At 47.8% G+C, this 26969-nt stretch overlaps 1 protein-coding gene across 5 annotated transcripts in view; it reads left to right on the top strand.

Moving 5' to 3' along the window:
* The first annotated feature begins 604 nt into the window (after positions 1–604).
* The window catches only part of ZNF710 (zinc finger protein 710), a 63804-nt gene continuing 37439 nt past the window's right edge, over positions 605–26969 (top strand). Inside the window, exons 1-2 of one of the 5 annotated variants that reach the window (XM_030878620.2) lie at positions 612–713; positions 2712–2803. In XM_030878620.2, the coding sequence (XP_030734480.1) occupies positions 2730–2803 (74 nt within the window). In that variant the 5' untranslated portion in view covers positions 612–713; positions 2712–2729. Of the gene's footprint in view, positions 714–1463; positions 1708–1734; positions 2221–2711; positions 2804–26969 lie in introns of those variants that run through there. The other 4 variants (XM_030878621.3, XM_060293848.2, XM_030878622.3 and 1 more) reach the window with 4 other exon arrangements.

Raw genomic sequence — 26969 nt, 5'->3', positions numbered from 1 at the left:
CCCCTTTTCTGCTGAGGAGAAAAAAAGAGAGAGAAAGAAAAGGAGGAAAAAAGGCGTGACTTGATTTTCAAACGAAACTCCCACAGCAAACAAAACCCTTTTAGAGAAATAAGAAAGGAGGAAGAAGGAAGAAAAGAGGGAAGAAAAAAGAGAGAGAGAGAGAGAGAAAACCCTCCAGGCTTTCAATTTGAGTGGGAGAGTTGAACCGAAAGAAAGAGAAAGAAAGGAAGAAAAATCCTCTCTGCGGTAGAAAGAGAAAAGAAAACTTGGGCTGACAAGAGGGGGGTGTTGGGGGGTGGAAGGAAGTGAGAAAACAAAAGAGAGATAAAAGGGCTGCTTTTCTGTCTCTCTTCCTCCGCGAGCTGGGTTAGGAGGAGCTGTTTTGCATCCCTTCACGTCAGCCCTGCCTCATTCCCTTCTTCCAGGGAGGGAGAGAGAGCGAGAGAGAGAGAGAGAGAGAGGAGAGGGAGAGAGAGGGGGAGAGAGAGGGGGAGAGAGAGAGAGAGAGAGAGAGAGAGAGAGAGAGGGAGAGAGAGAGAGAGAGAAAGAGAGGAGCCGGAGGGAGGGCGGCAGGAGCAGGCGGCGGGCGCGCGTGGAGGCGGGCGGCGGGCGCGCAGCAGCAGCCCGGGCGGTGGGCAGCCAGGAGCCCCCGGCCCCGGCCCCGGCCCCGGCCCGCCACGGGCCCCAGCGTAGGAGCCGCGCCCGGACCCAGGGTGAGTGTCCCGCGCGGCCCCGGGCCCCCGACCCCGCAGCCCCGGGCGGCGCGCCGGCGGGGGCGCGGGGGCGCGGGGGTGGGTCACTGCGGCCGCGGCCGACCCGCCCCCCGCCTCTCCCCGGGGACGGCCGCGCGCAGGCCCGCGCCGCAAACATGTCGTCTTTTCCTTTCACTTCCACATTCCCTCGTGCCGGAGAGCTGGAGGGAGACATGGAGAGCCGGGGAAAGAGGGAGAGATGGCGTCTGGCGGCGGGGGGGTGGGGGTGGGGGTGGGTGGAGGGGGAGGGGGAAGGGAAGGAGGGAGCGAGCGAGCGAAAGAGGGCGAGAGCGAGGAGAGCGCGCGAATGAGAGAGAGAGAAAGGGAGGGGAGAGAGAGAGAGAGAGAGAGAGAGAAGCAAAAATGAAAGGAAAGCGCGGCGGCGGCGGCGGGGCGGGAGGCCCGGAGGCGGCGGCGGCGGCGGCTCGCGGGCCCGCACGTGGGTATCCCGGCGCCTAGTACTCTCCCCCCGCCGCCCGCCGGAGACTCAAAGTTTCACCCCCTCGCCGCGCCGCCCCGCCCCGCCGCTGCCCACAAACTTTATTCTCCCGGCGGGTGGGGTTGCTGCGCGTCCCCGCCGTCCGGGGTGGGGGAGGGCTGGGCGCGCCGCCGGGGTGTCGTGGGCGCCCCCGGGGCAGCAGGCCGCCGCACGGCCCGCTCTCCGGGGCGGGGACCTGTTGAAGGCGCTCGCCGGCCGGCTGGGTCTCCACGGCCTGTCCTTAGCCTCCTCAGTCTCAGTTCCCCTTCCTTGTCGCCCACTCTCTCCGTCTCCTCGCGGTCATTTTCCTAATTGGACAGAGCTGTGGGGTGTGATCGCCGGCGTCAGATTAGTGGCCCCGAGGCTGCCAGGTGGGCGCGGGGACTCGGGGACCAACGGGACAGCCCCCGCCAGCGTGCAGAGCCCACAGATCCGGCCCTCGTGCCACCGCCCCCCTAACCGCGGACTTGCTAACTAGTGCGTATCGGTTTTTTTTCCATCTTGCCTTTTAAGATGACTTTTATGGTGGCTGCAACTGCTTCCCTCCAGTCTGAGCAGTAGTTTGGGAAGATTTAAGAGGCCAGGGAGGTGCTTGCGTAGGTTTTAACTAACCCAAAACGATCATTAATGTATCTCTGAGCTCTGCGATGGTTCGGGCAAGGCGTAGCCGCAGCCCGGTGCGTCTTTACAGGGTCACTACGAGGTGCTGGTCCTTCCTGGTCTGAGCGGTCCAGTGAGGGACTGTCCTGGTGGCCCACCCTAGAACAGCGGACCGAGCGCCCTAACTGCTAAGGGCACCCAGAGCGCCTTTATTTCTGTGCAAAATGGAAACTCCCAGCAGGTGTAGACCTGGAGGGGACATAACCAGTTCCGGTGGGCGCCTGGGAAACTCACAAGATTCCCACATAGGTGTGCGGAGAGGGACTTTGAACCTTGGGGGTCACCCAGCCAACTTTGAAGCTGCTCTTTCAGTCCTGCCTTTGTACACGTGTAAGTAAAAACAGTCAAAGTTCATTTCTGCCAAGTAGAGGGCCTGGAGCCTGCATCCCTGTTTTGCCCTCACCAGGGGCCTTCAAAGGACCCGCCAGGCCAGGTGGGGGAGGGGAAATAAACCACCCCTAATTGTCTTTAGACTTTAGAAGATGTATTCTTAGTGTTTGTGATCAAAGCCATGGGCCTGTCTGGTTTTGATTTTTGAGACTTAGTATGGCTGTCCCTTTCTTGTTTGTTTTAAAGCGAATGTTATTTTCTAGAGCTCTCATGGTGGTTTTGTCAGCTGGCCCTCGAACCTCGCGTCGCTCTGTGCCAGGCACCTGCCAGTCTGGGAACAGGACCTCTAATTGGTCACCTGTAGTTCTAGCCGCACTAGTGCTCCACTAACCTGCAGGACCCGGCTTTCTGCATGAGGGCAGTGGGGGTAGGGCTGCTTTCTTTAGGGTAGGGGGAGTTGGCCATTTGGGTCACATTTTTCTTTCCTCCAGGCTCACCTGGTTGCCTGTATGCCCATGGAGGCAGATGCAGTGAGTTGCAGTGGGAGCAGAGGTTCACTCTTCTTCTCAGAGCGGATTCCCGGGTGAGTCCTTGTCCTGTGGTGTGTGGCCAGTGGGCCATTTGTTCTACACTTGGGTCACTTCCGTTCTAACGAGGCATTTTCTACCAGGGAGACTAATTTTAGGCTCCCTGTCTAGAGACAAGGAGATGGACATGGTCTGGAATGGTTTTTTGAGTTGGAGGAAGGGAGACTAATGGGCCCACCGGAGATTTTGCATGCCTTCTGTTTTGGGTTTGCCTTGTGGCCCAGGGATATTTCTATCAGAGTTGTGCTTGGAAAGCTCAGGTTTGAAGTTAGATGGGAGTAAATAAGTAAAGGAGTAGTCGGGTGCATCTCAGGATGCTGTCCACAGGCTCCTCATCGGCTTGCTCACCCCCTGGATCTGAGGGCAGGGGCTCATTTTGTTGAATTAAGGAATCTGTGAATCTGCTGTGTCTCATGTTAATGGTGGTTGATCCCAGCCCTTAGACTGCAAAACTGGAAGAGGACCTTAGAGGTTGTCTGAAGAAAGTGAGGCATGAGAAAAGCTCCATGCCTGAAATCACACAGTAAGCGACAGAGCCAGCACTGAAACCTGGGCTTTCAGAGTCCATTTCCAGTGCTGTTAACACAAGGCTGCTGCCTGTATTCCTGCTGGGGAACCCGAATCAGGCTTCATCTGAAGAATGTGGCTGTGAGAACATGAAAACGTGGGCTTATCCTACCCTCATGAGATAAGTAAATGAAGGACCTTATTTTCTAGTTGTGTTACACATACTGTTCTGGAGGATTTGACGGCTGGTGTGACTACTTGGGGAAACCGGGTGTTTCTGGCTGTTATAATGCGTACTTCTTCAACGTCTACCAGTTTAACGGGGCAGCAGTTTAGTCATCGGGATGTGCCCAAGTCACACTGAGCATTTTTTGATCTGGAATGTTTTCTTCATGCTTTGTACTTGTGTGTGATTTATTTAGGCTTGGTCAGGGAAAAGAATGGGGACGTAAGGAAGGGCCAGAGACCCGAACTGATCTCTATTCGTGGGTTAGATCTCTTACTACTTTCAGTTCATGAGGATAGAGGTCTTTCTTTGTTCATTGCTAAGCCCTTGTGCCTAGAACAGGACCTGGCGCATAGTGGGCCCTCGATAAATACTTGTTGAATAAAGGTACTGGACATGAGGAAAAAGATTTCCCTCCCAGCGGGGACCCACAAATGACACACAGAGGCAGAGACAGGGAGGTGATTGATGGGAGCTGCAGAGTTTTGCAGTGAGTCATTGCTTCGAACAAGCTCCAGACAGGTAAGGCAGGAGGGACTGGGAAGAGTAAATTTTGAATGAGGTGGAGCCACTGGGTGGAGACTTGTGTGAAACAATAGAGAGATCTTGAATTGGACCGGATATGGGGAGGATAATAATAATCGTAGATCTTGGGCCAGGCTTGTGTAAGTGATTTATGTGTATCATCTCCCTTAGTCCTCACAGGTGCTAGTTACTGCATTGTTATTCCCATCTGGCAGATTCGGAAACTGGAGCACAGAGAAATTAGTTACATACAAGGGCACAGAACTGCTGGTGTCTGAACCCAGGCAGACTGACTTCAAACTTGGCCACCCTAGAATGATGATGAGTTCAGATATCTCTGCCCACTCCAAGGAGCTGGGCATTCAGAGCTTTGGGGTTGCTAGAAAGGATGGCGGCAGAAAAATTGGAAAAGAAATTGGTCTGCACCAGAATGAGGCTGGTCAGGGAGCAGGCCCTCTGCTTCTTTTGCCAAGGCCCTCACAGTGTCTGAGGACTGTAAGGGAATATTTACTGGGGACCTAATTATTCCCCAGGCAGAGTGGCTAGTACCAGATTGGGACTGTTTTGCACTTGATAAAGACTTTTTTTTTTAAATTTATCCCACTATTCAAATTTATTTTTATTTACCACATATATTTGTTCAGTACATCTTTGATAAAGATTTAGGAGACTTTTTGTTTTTAAAGGTTGCTTTTCAAGTTACATTTTAGTCGGCATGTATTTGAAACTGGTGGGAATTTTAACGGCAGAAGTGTCACCCTTGGCCATGAGGCCTCTAGAAGGTGTTTCCCACCAGTACAAGCCTTCCCTTCCTCCTCCAAGGATGCTGGTCCAGGCTGCTCCAGCCCACAACAGCTGCCCTTTTATCGACAGTCTGCTGGTCCGGTCCTCGTGGAGCTTGCAGTCTCCCTGGGAGACAGACATTAAACTAATAATTAAACAAATACTCTTTAATTACAGTTGTTATAAATGCTTCAAAGGAAAAAGTACAGAGACCATGGGAGCTGATAATCAGGGAGGATGGGGGAAGGGAGGCTTTCCCACGCAAAGGGTGGGTGAAGAGGCTTTAACCAGGTGGGATAGTCCATTAGCCTTGATGTAAACTCTTGCTACTCTGTATGTGGTCCATGCACCAGCAGCATCAGCATCACCTGAGAGCTTGTTAGAAATGCAAGATCTCGGGCCTACCCCAGACCTGCTGAATCTGCATCTTAACAAGATTCCCGTGCGTGGTAAAGTCTAAGAAATACTGATGGAATCAAAGTACCGAACTGGGAGGTTCACAGCTTTACTGCGAATGAGTTGGGTGACTCAGGCAAGTCACCCAACTTGGAATGACTTGGAAGAGTAATAACGAGGGAATTAGATCATCCCACAAGTTCCTTCTGGCTCCTCAGATCTTTGGCTTTTGCTGGTGTGTGCTGTCTCCAAGCTTTACTGAGGGAAAGGACCTGGGCTTACACAGCATCCACCTCTACGGCGCCTCCCCCTGGTGGGGGCCAGCATATGCTACTAGTCCATGCTCTGGTCTGACTTCAGTAAGCACTAAAGAGGAGCTCACAGACCTGACCCTTCTGCCACCCCTAGTGCCTTACCCCAAGTACAGAGGCCTTTTGTCATCTCTCTTACTCATTTCTGTGCCATTTGAATATTTACCAGTATGTATTATCTTTATCATCTATATATTTGTAAATGGAGTAAAGAGACTATTAAAAGTGGGTTGATCTCTAGAGGGGTTTTGGTTCTGTCTTCTACAACCATCATCAGAAAGGAGTTTCTGATATTAAATACATATGCTCTATCATGTGTATATTTTGGGAGTACCGAGAGAACTGTTGGAAATGTGAGGATTTTCAGTGCAGTTGGAAGTTGAGAATAAGGGATCACATTGTGGCCCAACTGCCTTCCCTTTCTTCCTTCCCTGCCCCCCAGGGTATAATAAACAGAGAATCAAAATCAGGTAAGAATGATCACTACAGAAAGCAGGAATGTCCACCTTGCAGATTTACATGGGAGACTAGAACTTCTGTGATGACTCTTGGTTATGTGTTGTTTGTCTTCTGGATTGGGAAGGTTGTCCTGCATGGTTCTGGTAAAAAAAAATTGTACAAACTTTAATAGTTGCTTTATGCACCACGCCAGAATGTCCTCACAAGGACCACGCCTGAGCGGGCCTCTCAGTAAGAATTAGGGACCCTTTGGAGGCTGGCGGTGCTGGTTGGTTAACCCCACCCTGTGATGTCCAATCCTGGGGTCCCTAGGCCCACAGTCTCAACCTCCCATCCATTTGCTAGCCACAGAACCACTGTGGACTCGCCATTACCTGGAAGCAGGTCACCTCTGAAATTCTGAATCCTTCCAGGCCCCCCACTGCACAGCCCTACTTGAAGCAACCCCGCCCACCCCTGCCCCAAGCTGGGATACCTCTGCCTGCTCACCTGGGCCTCATGCCCACCATCAACCCTTATTCCCATGTCCTGCCCAGGCTGCCTGCCTACGACTGAGCACTGGACATCCTCCTGTGCCCCAGTTCCCCGCTACAGCTACCGACACACCTGTCTCCCTCTCCTTTGGCCCTGCCTCTCCCCTGCCCCCCTCCCATTTCACTTCTCTTCACCCTGGGACTTCACAAAGAAGAGGCCACAATTTCCATCCCTACTTCCTCTCTCTCCCTCTCCTCTCCAGCTCTGAAGCATCAGGTTCACCCCCACTCCACTCCCAGAGGTTCCCAGCCACCTCCTGATCACATCTGGTAGCCTCTACTTACCTGGCTTCTCTGTAGCTGTACTGTTGTGATACTCTTGCCTGTCGTGGGTTCTGGCTCATCACTCTGGGTCCTGCTCCTGCCTCTCTAATCCTGCTTTTTCTGCCACTCCTTCCTCTCCTGGCTATGCTTTGGTGCCTCAGCCACGGTTCTTTGCTACTTGCTTCCCGTCCATGTCTATGGCTTCACCCTGCAAATGTTTTTTTTTTTTTTTCTCTACTCTTTTTTTTCTTTACTGCTTTGGAACTTACATACTCTATTTCTGTCCTTTTGATGCATGCAGACTGCATAAGGTTTAAAGTTAGTTGGTATCCATATCTTTTTTCAAGTAATGCAGTGCAATGAAAGGTTGGTTAACTTTTGATTTTCCACATAGTTACCATTTTGTTTACCCATATTTCTCCCTGCATCTCAGGCTTTCCTTCTGGAATCAGAACATCATGTGGTCGAGGTGTTTTAATCATAAACTTTCAGTTCCTGTTTGGCTAAAATTTTATTTCATATTTATTGTTAAGAGATTGTTTTACTGGGTATAAAACATTAGCTTGACAGTTATTTCGTCTTAGTATTGAAAGATGGTATTCTACTATCTTCCGACTTTCCTTATTGATATTGAGAAGGTAGTAGCCCAGTTATTGATCTTAGGTAATTTCTTCTCTCTGGTTGTTGTTTTGTTGTTGTGGTGGTGGTGGTGGTGGTGGTGTGTGTTCACACACGTGTGCATGTGTGTGTGTGTTTTGCAGTTTAATGCATTTAGGAGTGGATTTTATTTTATTTGTCTAAGGATTCGTTAGACTTCCTGAAACCAAAGATTAGTGACTTTGATCAGTTCTAGAAAATTTTCATGCTTTATCTCTTTGACTTTTATCTCTCTATCATTCTCTCTCTGGTTTCTCCTTGGGAACTCCAATTAGATATATGTTAGATCTTATTCTATCCTTTACATCTCCTTGACATCTTAACTTCTTTTTTTTTTTAATTTTTATTGGAGTATAGTTGCTTTATAATGTTAGTTTCTGCTGTACAGCAAAGTGAATCAGTTATACATATACATAAATCCACTCTTTTTTAGATTTCCTTCCCATTTAGGTCACCACAGAGCACTGAGTAGAGTCCCCTGTGCTATACAGTAGGTTCTCATTAGTTATCTGTTTTATATATGGTAGTGTATATATGTCAATCCCAATCTCCCAATTCATCCCACACCCTCCTCTCAACTTCTTTTTCATTTTCAATCTTTCGGTTTTTTATAGTGTTTTCTGGGTAATTTCTTATTTGTCTTCCAGCTCATTAATTCTCTCTTCACTTATCTCTAATTTTCTCTTCAGCCCTTCCACTGAGATTTTTTTTTTTTTTTTTTTGTAGTACGCGGGCCTCTCACTGTTGTGGCCTCTCCCGTTGCGGAGCACAGGCTCCGGACGCACAGGCTCAGCGGCCATGGCTCACGGGCCAAGCCGCTCCGCGGCATGTGGGATCTTCCCGGACCGGGGCACGAACCCGCGTCCCCTGCATCGGCAGGCAGACTCTCAACCATTGCGCCACCAGGGAAGCCCTTTACCTGGGTTTTTAACTCCTCATTTCCTTAATCATATTAAACACCTTTTTTTTTTTTTGTATCCAATAATTCTAGTATCTGAAGTATTTACAGGTGTAGTTCTGTTGTTTGAAGATTCTGCTCCCTCTCACTCATGAGGGCTTATTTCTTTTTGTGATTTTCTATTGTGAGCTTATATTTGTTGGAATTCTATCTGTGGGAATTCTTTAATGTATGGGATGAGAGTACATTCTTCCAGGGAGAATATGTGTTGCCTTCTGCCAGACACCTTAAGACCCTACAGATGGGTCATTTATTTATAATTCTTAGCTTGCAGTTTTGAGGACCAGAGCCCAAACCCACTTGGCTGGCTAATGACCACAGATTTTCAGAGGAGCCTTTTCATTTAAAACTCTGCCCAGAGCTAACACTAAGCCAGAGTACTTCCTTCCTGACGATATACCACCAGACCCCCCCCACTTTGTCCCATTGTTCCCTTATTGCCAAATGCCTTCTCTCCATATTTGGACAAAGTCCTAGTCATGTCAGGCCCAACTGAAAACTATGCATCTTCTGAGCCTTCTCCATGCCATCCCTTGCAAAATTAACCAGTCCTTCTACATTCATTGGCCATTTTCACCTTATCTGTTAGTCTGTGGATGTGTGTGTTCAGACCCCACACTGGACTCAGAACTTCTGTTTTTTTTTTTAGAACTTCTTGAAAGGTCAGAGCTGTGTCATTTATTTCTGGAGCCCCAGTGCCTGTTCACTGTTGGGCAGAGTAGTTGCTTAATAGATATCTATTGACTGAGTGGAATTTATGGCAAAATCAATATTTCTGTTCTTCTTGAATAGTAATAAAAAAAATCACAAGCACTAAGCTACCCTGTGATCTTGGACAGGTCCAGTTTACCTCTTTGGATCTGAGTGACCTTAGCTATAAAATGAAGGGACGCTTCTGAGATCTCTACTTGCTCTAAGATACTGAGATTCAACATAATTTGTGTGACTGTCAGTCATGATAACATGGATCAACTCTTGACTCACAAATGGAATGAAGGGATGGGAGGGCCTTGGAGAGAAAGAGCGTGATTCTGAGATAAAGGGGCATGATTTGGAAGAGAAGAAAGAAAAGGGACTCAATGATAAATTAATATGAAAGGTGACATTTTAGAAAGGTGGCATTTTAAAATTTGTGACTTGAGACAACCTGATGGCTGTCTAAAAAAAGAACACTTTATAACAAAATAAATTTCAGATGGATTAAAGATGTTAAATGTAAAAAATGAACTCAGGGAAAATACTTTTTAACTTTGACTTAAAACCCAGAATCCATAGAAGAAAAGATTAATATATCTGACCCTACACAAGTAAAAAATTTCTGTGAGGCAAATTATAAACAGTCAAAAGAGTCTTCCACTTCTCAAAACTGGGGAAACATTTTTGCAACATATATCAGAGATAGGGCTAATTTCCATAATATCTAAAAAGAGAAAATCAACAAGAAAAAGACTATCAACCCAATTTTTAAAATGGGCTAAGAACCAGTCACAGGAAAGGAAATACAAGTGGTTCTTAACCATATAAGGTGTTCAGCCCCACTAGTAATAAGAGAAGTGTTAACTCTGCTATGGAGAAGTGACAGTGGAAATAGATGCTCTTGTAACTGTTGAAAGAGTGTAAGTTGGTACAACCTGTATAAAGAGGGTTTTGACAATATTTATTTATTTAATAAATTTATTTATTTTATTTATTTTTGACTTCATTGGGTCTTTGCTGCTGTACACGGGCTTTCTCTAGTTGCGGTGAGTGGGGGGCTACTCTTCGTTGTGGTGTGCGGGCCTCTCATTGTGGTGGCTTCTCTTGTTGCGGAGCACGGGCTCTAGGCGTGCAGGCTCCATAGTTGTGGCTCACGGGCTCTAGAGCGCAGGCTCAGTAGTTGTGGCGTACGTGTTTAGTTGCTCAGCAGCATGTGGGATCTTCCCAGACCAGGGCTCAAACCCGTGTCCCCTGCATTGGCAGGCGGATTTTTAACCACTGTGCCACCAGGGAAGCCCGACAATATTTATTAAAAGTGCACAAGCAACTCCACTTCTGGGAATTCCTCTCACAGATATGAGCATACATGTGAAATGATGCATTTTTCAAGATAGTTCATTGCGTCATTGCTTATAAAAGCGAAAAAGGGGTGGGGGGAACAACCTTAATGTCCATCACTAGAGAACTGGTAAATAAATTATCCTATAACCATGCAATGCCACTCTATGCAGCTGTACAGAAGAATGTAAAAGCTCCCTATGTATCGATGTGGTTGCTGAGCTATTTTCTTAAGTAAGAAAGTAAGAGACAGAATGCCTGGCTATGCAGCATTCTGCAAGGATACCTAGGAGACTGGTAATAGTGGTTTCCCACAGCAGATGCTGACTTTTCACTGTGTTCCTTTTTCTACATTTTGAATTTTGTACTTTGTGCATATACTACCTAATTTATTTATTTATTTTTGGCCATACTGCGTGTCTTGCAGGATCTTAGTTCCCTGACCAGCGACAGAACCTGTGCTCCCTGCAGTGGAAGCACGGAGTCCTAATCACTGGACTGCCAAGAAATTCCCTATATTACCTAATTAAAAAAAAAATTTTTTTAAAGGAGGTTAGGGTGGAAAGAAGGGAGGGTGGGAAGGAGGGAGGAAGGGAATAGGGATCACACTTTTGTTCTGCATTTTCGTACAGGGTATTTTAGTTACTCCCCTCAGCAGCCCCTAGGGAGGTTACCATTTTTATTGACCAAGAAACTGAAGCCTGGAAGTCTGCAATGACTTGCCCAGGTTCATGGAGAGAGCCTTGGAACCTGGCACTGAATCCAGTTCTCACTCCAGAATCATTGGGCTCATGTCTGTAGATCAGAATTTTCTTGTTTCCTTCCTTTATTTTTAACCGACTTCTCATAGGTCAAGGACCAATGGCTGTGCACCATGGCCTGGACAACCCCCCCCCCCCCCGACCCCCTGTGGGAGTGAGTGCAAAGTTCCATCCCACCTCCTCCAGCTGGCTGGCAGGCTCACAAGTCCTACTGGGCAAAGCTCAGGCAGTAGGTGGTGGAGCCAGCCCAGAACCCAGCCCTCCGCATCAGACACAATGAGGAGGATTAGGGATGGGCTTTGCAGTCCTATCTTTGAAGTTCCCAGCTTTCATCAGAGTGTCTGAACCTTAACACTATTTCAAGGGAACTTTTATTACTGTCGTTATGAACTGGCCTCAGGTAGGTACCAGCTGCTGCCAGGTGCCAAGGGAGCACTTGCTGGTACCGTAAGCTGGTGCCTTCACTTTGTTTTACGGTGGGGACGTTTTCAGGGCTGAAAGTACTTAGTACATGGAAGATTCTGGAAGAACAACTTTTTCCTATTTTTCTATACACAGGTGCAATCCCTTTAATTAAAGGGAGGAAGAGGTGTTTTTTTGATTTTTGTTTTGGTTTTTGTCTCACAGAAACACCTGTGCTGTTTTCAAAGTAGGGTATTGACTGCTTCCTCTTTGCTGAAGAGAAATTCTCCACGGAGAACAAAGCTAAAGGTGTTGGCCATACATAATGCGAGGCTGTAATTTATAGGATACAGCTTCACCTGGGGGAAGAATTTGATGTCTTTAAGAGACACAGAATCATCCAGCACCAGCTGTCCTCATGTGTGGTGTCATATTTATTTTCCAAGTTGGAGTCATCATTTCTTAAGAGAGAGTCAAGGTCCACTGGGGCTGAGGAATGCTCATGGGGGTGGGAAGTCTTCAGGATCCGTGGGCCTGAGCTGGCATGTCCAGCACCCTGTCACTGTGCTACTTGGCATCTTTATGAGGGATGCATGCTAGTGACCCATGCTGTCCGTTTTTGTTTGTTAGGCCAGTGGAAGTGGAAGTGCTTTGAACATCACAGAGTGGCACCCACGGCAAGTTTGCACCTGGCTGTCTGCTGAATGCGTGCATGGATAGGAGGCACCCCATAAACGTTTCCCAAATGGATGAATTTTGATCTCTGAGATAGATTTTAAAGCTTTTGATCAGAAAGAGGACTGGAGAAATTTAGACATCTCCCATTGCTCCTCAGGTTTTCCTGATGCTTGAATAATTAAGTCCACGTCCTGTGGGATTTTTCCTTCCTTGGGCTCTAGGTCATCTTACGCAAAGGCCACCTTCTGTTAATGCTACACCTGGTACTCTTAACGCCCTCCCGAGCGTTCCACTCCGTTATCTTCTTGTGTTCTAGCTCATTATCTGGAAAAATTTCTGTGTAACATCAGCTAAGTTCTTTTGCTTCAGTTACAGAGCTTGTCAGAATTTCTCTTCCACACCTCTGTTTGGGGGCTTCTATACCTTGGTTGTAAAAATTCATTCCCTGTTGCCAGGTAGATGAACAAATCTCACTGAGCTTGAATTCACTGTCTAAAGAGATGGCCATTGTCCTTTCCTTGATCAGGGACAAAAGTAACATCTGTCTTTTCACACCTCCGGCCCCTCTGCCTGTTCTCATCCCCGCCCTCTACCCCAACCCCTCCCCCACCATGGCAGTTACTCTAAGGACAGAAATGTTGGGTCCTGACTCTTCTGGGGATTTGGCTCCCTGCTCCTGACTCACCCTTCCTGCACTCACTCAGGCCTTCTGGAGGATTTTAATTTCCCTTCACTGGAAACCACCTCTTAGTCCTTGAAAATATTCTTAGGTGGTTTTAAGTGTCTCTGTCCAGTTTTGTTTTGTTCAAATCCAGTTCAGATTTGAATGTCCAACGAATGCACAGTCTCTTGGATCTGTTCCTTTTGTTTTTTAGAAAATAGCTTTTATTGATTTTTTTTCTTGTTACAGAGAGATTTATGATTGTTGCAGAAAATTTAGGAAATAGAAACAAGCAAAAAGAAGAAAATTAAAACCACCTATAATTATTAATATTTCAGTATATGATATACCCTTCCACATATTTAAGCAGTCCCCTAAATTTAGGTTTTTTCCTCTTCTCTCTTATAGAGAATGCTGTGGTGAACATCCTTGGGTATTTTTTGATTATATCCTTGGGATATATTTCTAGCAGGGAATCCACTGGACCAAGGACACATTCTAAATGCTCTGGATATAGATGGTTAAATTGGCCTCCAGAAATGTCGTGTAGTATTTTTGATTCCTTTTAGGTGAATACTAAGTCTTATTCTTTTAAAAGCTGATTATGCGTTTTTAAGACACCGCTTTTCAACTGTTTCACTCATGTTGGTTAAGAGGCACCGGCCTGGGAAAGGCCTGAGAGACCCGGGGCACAGCTGACCTATGTAGGAGAACCTCCCATCCTTGTCCCTTTGTTTGCAGTGGGCCTCAAGCACTGAGGCTGGAGGCCTTTCTTGTCTCCTCTGCAGGCACCTGGGCAGGCCTGTGGCTCCCCAGGGAAACCCCAGGGGGCCCATCCTTAGGGTGCCTGGGGCAGTGCTGGCTTTGAGGATTCCAGACTGTCTCAGGGAGCTTAGGCCGGTCTTTCTTTGAAGAAGATGCTTATAAAATAAACATCCTGCCCTAACTCCATAGACTGAGGTTGGTTGGTGTTTGTCGGGGTGGCATGGAGATTTCCTGTGCAGGCTTCAGACCCTGTCCCGCGGGTCCTGCCCAGGGGAGTGTCTCTGCCCAGACCTTCAGCCCTTGCAGCCCGATTCCCATCCATCACTTTGTGGAGGTGGGGGGCTGGCGGGGGAGGGAGGTTTGACGGAATTACTGAGGAAGTAACATTTGCTTGGGCTAAATTGGGCCTTCCTTTCCAGCTCCTAGCTGCCTCTTCCTCCTTTTCTGCTCTCTTCCTCCTCCATACCAGCACATTATTTACGCTGGTTGATGAGGCCTCTGAGGACCTTCCCTACTTCTTAGTTCCTTCTTTCCTCTTGGCTCCTAGTGACACCTAGGCTGCTGCCTACCATCTGGACCTTTCACTTCCTGCTCTTTCCCTGCACCCGCTTTGCTCTGGTTCCCAGCCCCCCATCGATCCCCTGTCCAGGTGGTGCTGTCCCAGCCGAAGCTGGTTCCAGCCTGCCCTCCTTTCTCAGGCCTGGTGGGAAGGCCACAGGGGCTCAGGGAGTCCCAAACTCCCTCCCCACCATCCCCCAGAGACACAGTGTGCCAGCTGCTGCCCGTTGGATTACAGAAAAACAAAAACACAAAACCCAGCCCCTAGAGATGAGGGACATTTCGGTTTCTATGAACTTGATGACTAGTGTGCTGAAAATGGGAGGCATGGGTTGGGAGAGGGAGGCTGGAGGTTCCCCTGGGGTGGGCTTTGTTTAAAATTTAATATGCTCTTTCTTTCTCTCAACAGGCCAGCACGGCTTCTAGCTCCTTTGTCATTTTAGCCCTGTTATCTGTCTGGTGGATGAGATCTCTTATCTGCCAGGTCCTGCCTCTCTTCCCTGAATGGCCCATCCCCATTCCTCAGTCTCTACCCTCTTCCCCCATTTGAGACACAATGTTACAGACCTCATTCTGTAACCTTAGATTCCAATGAAAGTCGTCACCTTGCTTCTTAACTAATTGATTTGGAGAAAACCAGGGTCCACTTTTAATGATGTTGGACCCACCAAAGGCACAAGAAATGGGCAGCTTTGGTGTCCTGTGAGAGACGGCGTGGCCCCCACCCTTAGCAGTGTGGGAGAGTTGGGTCCAAGAGTGAGGGTCTCGGCTCTGCGTGGCCTGAGATACAGTCGATTGTTTGCTCCCGTGTGTGCTGTAACTTCTGACCTGGCCCTTTGTTGGCCTTAGGAGGCTCTGCAGGACGAAAAGTACATTAATCACAGAAACACAGAGCTGCTCTTCTCCCCACAGGCAGGGATGGATCTAAAAGGTCGCCTGCCGTGGAAGTGGGCTCACAGGCAAGGGGAGGACCTTACTGCAAGTTGTGGGACTCAGGATCAGAGGAGCCATGGCCTTCCATCCTGGCTCACCATCTCCTAGCCCTGATGAGTCCCAGCCTTCCCAGCCAAGCCTTGATTTCGTGGCCTGCGAAATGGGTTCATGTGCCTACTTTTCATAGGTGTGCTCTGTGTTGTGTGATACGTGGTAATCATTGTTACCTGTGGACCACAGGCCTGTGAAGTTGGGGAGAACCCCACACCATCCTGAAAACTCTTTTCTGTTACAAACCTCCCTGTGTCATTTCTTTATTTCTTCATTCAATCAGCAAACATTTCCCATTTCCTATATCACCTAAACTCTGATATAAAGGGGAATGGCATGGTCTTTGTTCCCAGCAGGCCCTCAGCCAGAAGGGATATGGGATATGCAGACAAGAGCACAGGAAATTCGCTCTCTGGACGTGGTGAAGGTGCAGAGGAGTGCAGGGAAGACTGGTGGAGGTGGTGTTTCGCTGAGTCTCAGCAGACAAGGGAAGCAGGGGCGTTCCATTGGGGGACTAGAATATACAAAGGCAGAAAGTGCAGGCGCATTCAAAGAGTCAGTGGTGGTTTGGTGTGGATGGGAGGGAGGGTATAGAGGTGGGATGGTAGAAGATGGAGCTGGAGGGGCCGATCTGGGAATGTGTCCAAAGACTTGAACTTCATCCAGAGGCCTGGGGGAGCCACCAGTGGGTTCTGAGCAAAGAAACAACATGACAGATCACTCTGGCATAAGCCAGGGCACTCGGGGCTTATGCTGTTATTCCATGTGGGGAACTCCCCTCGGAAAAATTGATCTGAGGGTTGAGAAATCCCTCAGAGGAATAAGTATAGCACTTTTGCTTGAATTCCTTCTCACTTCAACTAAAATTTCTGCTCTGCACCAGCTGTTTACAGATAATGTATAAAAGTACGTTTTCTGTGCTTGACCGTGTTTCTTAGAACTCACCAAGAAATAACCCCAAGTAAAAATTTTCCACTGAGGTGTATTCTCAACACATAGTGACTGAATTGAAAATGTAGGAAGGTCTTCTGAAATGTTGCATAAGATCTTCAGGATGGGTTTCCTCAATCCCAGCAAGGGAACGAGAAAGAGGACCAATGTTTGTTGACCACTTGCTCTGGGCCAGACACTGGGCTAGACTCTTCTAATTCAGTGACTCTGTAAGAAACAGCATTCCTGACCCGTTTTAACATTTAAAAAAAAAAATTATTTTTGGCTACATTGGGTCTTCATTGCTGCATGTGGGCTTTCTCTAGTTGCAGCTAGCGGGCACTACTCTCTGTTACGGTGCACGTGCTTCTCATTTCGGTGGCTTCTCTTGCTGCGGAGCATGGTCTCTAGGCATGTGGGCTTCAGTAGTTGTGATGCACGGGCTTAGTTGCTCCATGGCACGTGAGATCTTCTTGGACCAGGGATCGAACCCATGTCCCCTGGTTTGGCAGGCAGATTCTTAACACTGCGCCACCAGGGAAGTCCCCCTGACCCATTTTGGAGGCAGAAAACTGAGGTTCATGAAGGCAGCCACTTTCCCAAGGCCTTGCACCTGTAAGGGATGGTAGCAGGATTTGAACCAGGTATGATTGAATCCAGAGTTCACACTCCATTCATTGAACCTCTCTGCCACCTAACTCTCAAGACACCCCAGAAAAGTAAAGCAGGAGATGCAGAGGTGGGTCAGATGAGCCACTGGAGAGCCTATTGATTTCTAGGCAAAAATTAGAGCTGAAACACTTGCCCACTCCTATTCTCCCCCAGCAAGTTCTGGGGGCTGATGCACTGGTAGCACCCCTCCCCTGAAGAGCATTCTTCCAAAGGGCAATGGCTACATTCTGATTTGGGCGATTCATTCCACTGTGTAGACACTGCATGGAGCAGAGGGCAGGAAGTTGGTACCTGTAAGTGGCATCAGGATGAAACATAGACATACTTGAAGGTCACTGCCCAGAACAGCCAGGGTGGTGGGCAGAGCTGCCTGGATATAGGAAGCCACAGGGGTGGGGGGCGAAAGTTTATCGAGAAAGAGACAGGATGTATTCCCAAGGGACAAGCCACTCCTGGGGCGCTCGGCACACGCCAGCATCTTTTTGCCTGTCGCTGCACTTCCTCTGGCCCTTGCCATCTTTGCTTGGCCATCTTAATACGTTCCCTGTGGGTCAGAATTCTCTTCTGTGAGTTTCTAAGAGTGTCCCCAGACTCCCCGGGGCTCAGTGGAAGCCAGCCGAGGCATCTGTCTTCTAGCAGAGGACTTGGGTGAGCGAGGATGGAGGACAGAGAAACAGAGCAGAAAGACCCCAGTGTGAGATGACTCCTAGTAAAGGTAATAAACGCAGGGCCAGGGCGCCTGTGTGGTATCTTTGCCAGTCGCACGCTTGTGAAATGCTTCTGAAACGATGGGTCTCCCAGCCTCTCCCTTAGCTTCCCTCCCTGTTTTCTCCTCCGTCCCAGAGCAGGCTTCTGGACGTCTCTGGAGTTTATTGCCCCACACACGGAGCGCGCAGCTCGTGGGAACGTGGCTGCCCCCCTCCAGAGCTGCTGGTGTTGGGCTGAGTGGCAGGATCTGGGGGTACAGCCACCTTGTCTATTTCCAGGGGCCAGAGCTCCTCTGGATTCACACGGGCTCTGCAGTTGACCTTGGGCTGAAAATGCCATTTTGGAAGCGGGCCTCAGAGATCGTGTTGAGGTAGAAAGGAAATAAAAGCCTGCACGCATCAGTTGCAGTAGTTGGATTTCACTCTTTCCCTCTGAGGGAAAACTCTTCCGTGACAGTAATGGGGGGATGGTCATTAGCATGAGGAGCATGGAGGGACGAAGGTGGTGCTCCTGGGGACCCCTAGGGAGTGAATCCCCTCCCGCAGGGGGAACCTCCACAGCCTGAGTGACTGTGGGCTCCTCGCAGGGCCACCGTCTTCAGGTGTGGACACTGTTTGGGGTCCAAATCCAGTTATCCCTCAAGTTCTGCCTGGTGACTTCTTAACTCTCTGGCCAGGGGGAGCTTTGCAAAGACAAAACTCAGAGCAAGCATTTCTGTTACCAAGCGTTTAAAGAAATCTTATTATGAAAATAGTAAATCTTATGCCTATATAGGAAAGTTGAAAATACAGAAAATTGTAAAGAAAATAAAAATTGCCCATAATCTCACCCCTTAGAAATTACCAACCCTGTTTAGTACCTTTATATATTTCTTCACAGTCTTTTTCCATGCACATAGGTAAATATATTGTATTTTAAACTGGTTACAAACACCCTGAACTTTATATCCTTTTTCATTTGACATAACATTATGGCAAGCAAAAACTTTTCAAAAGCACTTGGGCTTTGCAAGCGAGCATATGCTCTGCAAATATTTCTGTCAGCCACCAGTAACCAACTGTAAGAACTCACGGTCTACCCAAAACAGAAGTTGTGCCAGTCAGAGAGTCCTGTGATCACCATGCAGTAAACCTTGCCAAAATATTATAAATTTAAACATACTAGAACTAAAGCCTAACCACTTGAAAAAATTTAAAACTCTCCTAGATTGCTGTTGGGTCAAGGAAGAAATAAAGAACATAGTGACAAATATTTAGAAAGCATTGAAAACCAGAGTGCCACATAACCAAACCTATGGGAGACATCTGGCACTATTCTTATTGCCTTAAATGTTTTTATTATTAAAAGGGGAGAGAGAAAAAGAGAATAAATAAACCAAGCATTCAGCCTGAGATCTTAGAGGGAAAAAAAGAATAAAAAACAGCCCCTAAGGAAAATGGGAAAGATAAAAAGTGAAGATAAAGGCAGAAATAAATGAATTAGAAAATAGAAATACAGTGAAATTAGCAAGTATATCCAAGAGCTGATTCTGTTTTTAAACAAACAGTAAAGTGGCCTAACCTTTGGCAGATCTATTTGAAAAATAAAAGAGAGAAAAGAAAAAAAATAATAGGAATGAGAAAGGGGACACTGCAATAGGTAGAGAGGTTTTAAAAAATAAAAATATGTGCACACTAGGCTTAAATTTGAAAATCTCATTTAAACGAATGCTTTTCTGAAAATGTATATGTTGTTAATTGAGAAAAAATTTGCAATCATCATCAACTACTGCCCCCTCTACCTAAAGAAGACACCAGTGCCAAGTGTTTTTGCTAGGTAATTGTTTTAGATTTGATAATACTGATAATGTTAAGCTATTCCATGGCTTAGCAAAAGATGGAGAGCTCTCCAATTCATTCTTCAAAGCAAAATCAGCCTGATATTAAACATGGCAAAAAGACCATATTAAAGAATGAAAATGCTGTGTCGGAAATAGAATTCAATAATATGTTAAACAAGTCATCCACCATAACCCAGTGGGGCAAGTGGGGGGGAATTGTCAATATTAGGAAAGCTTAATATAGTAACTGCGTCATGCTAATGGGTTAAAGAAGTAAAATCAGATTGATTCCAATATATGCAGGGGGATAATTGATTAAAATCGAACATCCATTTCTAACTAATCAATACACCAAAAAAGGAATAGAAGGCTGCATTCTCAGCTTGATTAAGGATATCAATTTCAAACCAATAGCCAATGTTAATTAACTGAGAAACACTAGAAGCATTCCTGTTGAAACCAGTAACAAAATAAGGAGGCCTGCTATCACCATCACTGTTTAACATGGCTTTTAAAATGCTAGTCACCAGGATAATACTGAAACAGAAATATAAAGGAGTAAACATAACAGTATGTACAATTTACTCTATAACAAATTTTGGGCTGGAGGTTGATTTCCAAAGTTGAGAAATAAAAAAAGTCATCAAAAAATTTAACAGATTTGACTACCTTTAAAAAATTGTAACTGCTATGTAAATTCTACAAAACAATTGAGAGTTGCGGGGAAAAGAGCTTCTCATGAGACACTTGAAGGGTTAATATTTTAATTCTACCAAGAACCTATACATATTAGTTTTAAAAATCAAGATTTAAACTTGAAGACAAAGTGAACAAACTATATTAATAATTAGCAAATAAACACCCAACCCAAAGAAATGCCAGATGGTACGCTCCATGAGGTCAGGGACCAGGTCAACTCACTGCATGACAGATACTTTATTGAAGTAATATTTGTTGACTGTGTTGAATTAATATCTGTTGAACAAATAAATGGATGCAATGCAAATTTTTAAAGCATGATACCATTTTTTGCCTTTTAAATTAGCAAGAGGTTTTTCCCCAAGGTTTTATTATGAAAAATTTCAAATATATAGAAAAGTTGAAAGGATAGTACAGTAAATACTCGTACACCCGACTAGATAGAACAGAGGTGAACATTTGCCATATTTGCTTTATTTGTACATGTGTATGTTTTTGTCCTGAACCATTTTTTAAGTAAATTGCAGAGCACATATCACTTCTCCCCTGAATACTTCAGCTTGCAAATGCTAAGTCTCCCGGAATTTAGCAATCTGTATGGAGGGTTTGGGGAGCTGGCACACCATGCTCTGAGGGTTTCTCTGCAGATTGCCCTAGTCCTTGAGAAGGCACTCAGGAGTCATAGGCATGACCTTGTGATATATGAGAGAAAAGAAGGCACACATCTATTGAGTATCAGGCCCCTTGCTCGGTGTTTTACTGATGGTCTCCTGTTAAATCCTCTCCACAACTGTATGATGGAGGTGTTATGCCCATTTGGGGGGAAATTGAAGTTCAAAGAGGTTAAGTAACTTGCCCAAGTTCACACAGTGGCATTATTCAACCAGACCCATCTGACACCTTCAAATTACATAGCATTTGCCTCTTCCCTCTATCTTTCTGCATGAATGCATGAAGGCATTTTGTGGGCAGTGTGGACAAATTGGAAGCAACCTGAATGTCCTTCACTGCAAGAATGGGCAGGCGAATGGTGATCTGTGCACTCTTCTGAATGTTCTGTGTTTATGAACATGAATTATTGATTATGAACATGAAACATGGAAACTTGCCAGTGTCATCCAGGGAAAATAAGCAGGACACCAGATTGTACACACCATGATCAAAACCATGTGAAAAGGGCTTCCCTGGTGGCTCAGTGGTTAAGAATCTGCCTGCCAATGCAGGGGACGCGCGTTCAAGCCCTGGTCCGGGAAGATCCCACATGCCGCAGAGTAACAAAGCCTGAGCGCCACAACTACTTGAAGCCAGCGCGCCTAGAGCCCATGCTCCACAACAAGAGAAGCCACTGCAATCAGAAGCCCGCGCACTGCAACAAAGAGTAGCCCCCGCTTTCCGCAACTAGAGAAAGCCCGCGTGCAGCAACAAAGACCCAGCGCAGCCAAAAATAAATTAAAAAACAAACAAACAGGGCTTCCCTGGTGGCACAGTGGTTGAGAGTCCGCCTGCTGATGCAGGGGACACGGGTTCGTGCCCTGGTCCAGGAAGATCCCACATGCCGCAGAGCGGCTGGGCCGGTGAGCCATGGCCGCTGGGCCTGCGCGTCTGGAGCCTGTGCTCCGCAGTGGGAGAGGCCACAACAGTGAGAGGCCCACGTACCGCAAAAAAAAAAAAAAAAAAAAAAAAATACATGTGAAAACCATACGCTTGAAGAGGACGAGGAAGAAATACATAAGAAGCGGTTGAGTTAGGATGAGAAGGAGTATTAATTTTTTTCACTTCCATCTTTTTCAAACTCTTTGTAGTGGGTGGTTTTATTAACTTTACAATAGAAATTTTAATCAAAAACAATTTATACCCACTTTATAGTTTTGTAAGCTCATGGCAGGGGAAGGCTCTGCTCTCTTTATTGCTGTTCTTTTGTCCAGTGCCCAGCGCCATGCCCGGCATATTATGGACATAATAAATGTTCTGGACGAGTGCCCACTGCAAAACCTCTCAGAGGGACTCAGCCCAGGGACATGTTTGCAGAGAACTTCCGCCAGCCAGCTGGTCTCCCCAAGAACAAGCGCAAGCCAGGTGTGTGTCATGGGGTGGGATATTTGAAGGGTGGTTAGCTCTCCCGGCCCATAACAAAAGTCTCCACCAAGGCACAGAGACTATTCTGGCCACTCAGCATGTCCAGGGCATTTAGTGCTAATAAGAACCATCTGGAATAAACAAATTCCAGCTCACATGGAAACAGATTTTATGTCATCTCGGACTTTCAAAATTGATAATGGTTATCTGAACAGTTATTATTTATTAAGTGCTTACTAGAGACCAGGCTAAATGTGCTTACAAAGCCATTCCCTCATTTAATTTTCACAACAGCCATGAGAATAAGCAAGTATTATCTCCATTTTATGGATGAGGAAACTGAGACACAGAGGACAGAGGCATGAGTCCCAGGGCAAGTCTTGGTTTCACCAAGAACTTGACTTTCTGCAAAATCACAAGCCTTCTGGGCTTTAATAACCTGGTCTATGAAAAACAGCTGACACTAGTTGAGAGTGTGCTATGTGCCAGGCCCAGCTAAGTAGAGAATATGAGACCACCTTCAACAAACAAACAAACAAATAAACTGAATTTATTCCGTGGGTCTCTCTATGCCAGGGCTTTACGTAGCACTTGCCTCAGTGGAATAAACCCAGTTGGTTTTCTTTGGGCTTGTTTTACTTTCCCAAGACCAAATCTTTTGGGCCACTGGTCACACCCCTTCACTCCTGGTTCTTACGCAGGAGGGCACCTTCAGTAGCCACACCGTTTGTTATTCCCTGCTGGGGAGCTGGTTAAAATGCAGTTCCCTGTGTCCAGCCCCAAGTCCCCAGGATCTGGGCGGGACCCAAGCATCTGCATGTCGTAATGCCTTCAGGTGGTTCCCAGCTGCCAGTCTTGTTATGGCCAACATGGGCCAACTGAACTGTTGAAGCGGCCTTTATCTTTTGAGATTTAACCTATAAATGCTTTGGCTGGTATAAACCAAAGCCCGTTTTCATCTGTAGGAACCGATTGGAGCTATGACCATGGTTAAGGACTGCAAATTTTGTGCTCTGTTCTGAGCACTTGTGAATTTCTCATTGACAGAACATTTTCTTCACACCTCAGCTTCATGGAACTCAGCAGGTCACGTGTCGTTGAATGTAAATTCCAAGAACACTTAAGGAACTTAAATGTATTATTTTCCATTTTTAAGAGAGAGGAGAGGCAGGAGAGATGACTGTGGAAAATCAAGCACCCCCAAACAGTGGAGATTAAGAACGCATGTTTGAAATATTAAGAAAGGGCAAATTTGAGGCTCTCTTACCCATGGGTAGAATTTTCATCTAAGAGGAAAGATACACCTCTGCATTAAAAAATTTTGAATTTATAAACACTGTCATACATTCTTAGGCCAGTGCCACACAGAAGGATGGGCCGTGGACCGATGCTAGCCAGCCAAGAGAAATTGAGAATGAGGCTTAGAAACTTTTATAGTTTAATGTTGCCATGACGACATCCAGGTGGGTGATCAGCAGCTCCATCTTGATCAGGGTGTGGACCAGGGTGGGCATCACTGACTTCATGTGACAGGTCGAGGGACCAGGAGCTGCCTGTTAGTCCTTCCAGGGATTCAAATAAAACCGATCTTCCAAGGCTTCCCTGGTGGCGCAGTGGTTAAGAATCCACCTGCCAATGCAGGGGACACGGGTTCGAGCCCTGGTCCAGGAGGATCCCACATGCCGCAGAGCAACTAAGCCCGCAAGCCACAACTACTGAGCCCTCGTGCCACAACTACTGAGCCTATGTGACGCATCTACTGAAGCCCCCTCACTCTACAGCCCACGCTCCACAGCAAGAGAAGCCACCACAATGCGAAACCTGTGCACCGCAACGAAGAGTAGCCCCCGCTCGCCGCCTAGAGAAAGCCCGCGTGCAGCAACGAAGAGCCAACGCAGCCCAAAATAATAAATAAAAAAAGAACTAAATAAAATAAAACAGATCTTCCAATGCAGAGAGTTTGAGAAGCACTGGCTATGTTAAAAGATGTTGAAGAAGTGGAAAGCAGAAGAAGAGTCGGGCGAGAGGCGGAAGACTTCTCACCCCCACCCTCCAAAGCCCAAGAGGCCAGTTCATGCAGAAGGGGGTCCACTGCCACACCAGCTGACTCCTCTATTTTGAGCCCTTCCTCTCGTGCCATAGGATTCCTGTAAACCCTGGTCGTGGAGACTGGGGGAGAGATTGGTTGGTCCAGGGTGGTGAAGCGAGGTGGCTTAAGGGGTGGCCGTCGGAGACCTGCCAAGCCTGGCCTTGGAAACTCGGGCACCACTAGCTGTGACTTTGGTCTTCTCCCTTTGCTCTGCACCTCAGAGTTCAGAAAACGGGGAATGACAGTCCCTCCTGGAAAGGTTTTCGTGCAAGATAGAAATGAGATAACACACACGAGGGGCTCCGCACACCGTCTGCACTTGGGAAAGGGAGGGTGCTCTGTGTTGTTTTGTCTAGAGTATTTGAAAAAGTGGCTGCATTGTGGGTCTCCAGGAAGTTGCCAGCTGCCCTCCCTGTTTCTGAATTCCTGTGTGTGTGTTTTCTGTGCTCTTGGTGGTGGTAGTGGTGGTGGAGTTGTCAGGAAATAACCATCAGTTTCCTGCTGATTAATTCGGTTCCTGGCGGGCCCTCCCTCTCAGGCCTGGCCTCCTGCTTCCTCGGCTTGCTCTCCTGGCCCCTTCTGAGAGGCCTGCCTGCCCTTGGCCCGGACACCCTGCAGGCCTGCTGAGCCTGGCTTTGTCCTGGCCGTGGGCAGGGTGCTGGTGTCCAGCTGCCTCTGGTTTTGCCTGCAGGTGTGTTTCCTTTGCACACCTGGCACCTGCGGGGACTTAAGCCCCTTCCAAGTTACCCTCCAGATTGGGCTTGAGAGGTTTTGATGATGTGAACTACAAGCCCTTGGAAATGATGCTGCTAGGGTCCTCTGCCCCTTCAGGAGAGGAGGCCTGATGGCAGGGGCCTCAGGAAGAACCCCAGGCTGGGGCAGCAGACCCCAAGGTTTCCCTGCTGGCGCGAGGGGAGCCTGCAGGGACTCTGCCTTTGGTCTTCAGAAAGGAGGTGCTGGCAGGGGGAGAGGCCAGTATAGTGTTGGGATTTGGGGGTCCCTGGCCTGCTTCTTGGCCCTTGAGTGAAGGACCAGCAGAGAAGGCGAGCACTAGTAGGGGAGGGACCTGGGCTTGGCCGTGGTGTTGAGCTGGGTCTGCCTCAGCACTTCACTTGGAGACCTGGTGACCCTACAGTGGTCTCTCGAATAATGTGGGAGCCACAGCACAAGGCGTAGTCGTGGTCCCAAACACCCCAGCTGGCATCCGCCACGGTGGAGGATCCGGAGGCGAGGAGGTCCTGATGCCTCCTCAGCCGCCAGCCACCTGGAAGGCAGGTCTCTCGGGACTGGGCTGGTTTTGTCAGGCTGGCTCTCAGCCTCAGCAGGGCCATGCTTTCTGCACACAGCGCCAAGGTCAGGACCCCTTGGTGCCTGGTGTGTAGCAGACACTCACAATCTCTCTCTTTTTTTTTTTTTCTTTTTTTGCGGTACACGGGCCTGTCACTGCTGTGGCCTCTCTGCTGCGGAGCAACAGGCTCCAGACGCGCAGGCTCAGCGGCCATGGCCCATGGGCCCAGCCGCTCCACGGCAAGTGGGATCCTCCCGGACCAGGGCACAAACCCGTGTCCCCTGCATCGGCAGGCAGACCCTCAACCACTGTGCCACCAGGGAAGCCCCAATCTCTTTTTTAAAAAAATATTTATTTATTTATTTGGCTGTGCCGGGTCTTAGTTGTGGCACGCAGGATCTTCGTTGCGGCACGCATGTGGGATCTAGTTCCCTGACCAGGGATCGAACCCGGGCCCCCTGCATTGGGAGCGTGGAGTCTTAACTGCTGGACCACCAGGGAAGTCCCCCTCTCAGCCTCTTGAACGCTTACACTTACAGCACACGCACAGGCACAGCTCCGTGCACATTTCACTGGAGTCAGGCTCTTCAGCTGAGGTGGGGAGCCCTGTGCTTACTATTACCTGGTGGCTGAGTCAACAACGCCAGGCGAGTATTTGGTTAGCAAACAGGGAGAGCAGCCAGAGCCGGCCCCCGGCCTTCCTGCTTCTGCCTTTGTAGCAAAACGTCCTTTGGAAAGGTCAGCCAGGACTGGCTACATAATTTGCACAGGGCCTGGTGCAAAATGGAAATGAGGGCCCCTTGTTTGAGAATTAGTACGAATTCCTAGACGGCCACAGCAGAGCATGATGCCTGGGGCCCCATGGGACGGCACCCTGAGGTCAGCGTTGCCCAGCCTTGTGAACTTCTGTGTGAGGCTTCTCTTGGGTAGAGGAGGGACTTTACATCCAAACCAGCTGCGAGTTCTGAGACACGCTGTCCCCACTCTGCCCCATGGGCAGCTCTTCTCAAGGGTTGGAGTGACTCCCACTTCAACTTCTCTTTTCTGTTCCTCCAGCCCCTGCTTCCCCCTTTCTCTGTAACCTGAGAAAGCTCTGAGACCCTCCCTCCCTCCCTCCCATCCCTCCTTCTTCTTTCTCTCCTCCCCTCCATCCTTGCTGCCCTCCCCCCTCCCTCCACCTCTATTTCTGTCTTCCTCCTTCCATTGCTTTTATCTGGGGGAAAACCCTTCCCATGTTTGCTGTATAACATTTTCCACCCATTCATTTGGTGCCATTTGAGTTCAATGTCCCTTTGAAGGGCAAAGGGAGAGTGCTCCTTGGATTTCCAAAGCCTCTCTCGGGAGTGGTCCAAGCAAGCATCTTCCCCCACCGAGGGACGAGGGACATCCCTTCAGTGGCCTCTGGTTCTGTCCAGATGG

Source organism: Globicephala melas, chromosome 2 (genome assembly GCF_963455315.2).
Source record: "Globicephala melas chromosome 2, mGloMel1.2, whole genome shotgun sequence".
NCBI lineage: Eukaryota > Metazoa > Chordata > Mammalia > Artiodactyla > Delphinidae > Globicephala > Globicephala melas.
Note: the sequence above shows the minus strand (reverse complement) of the source record. Positions and strands in the feature narration are given on the sequence as shown.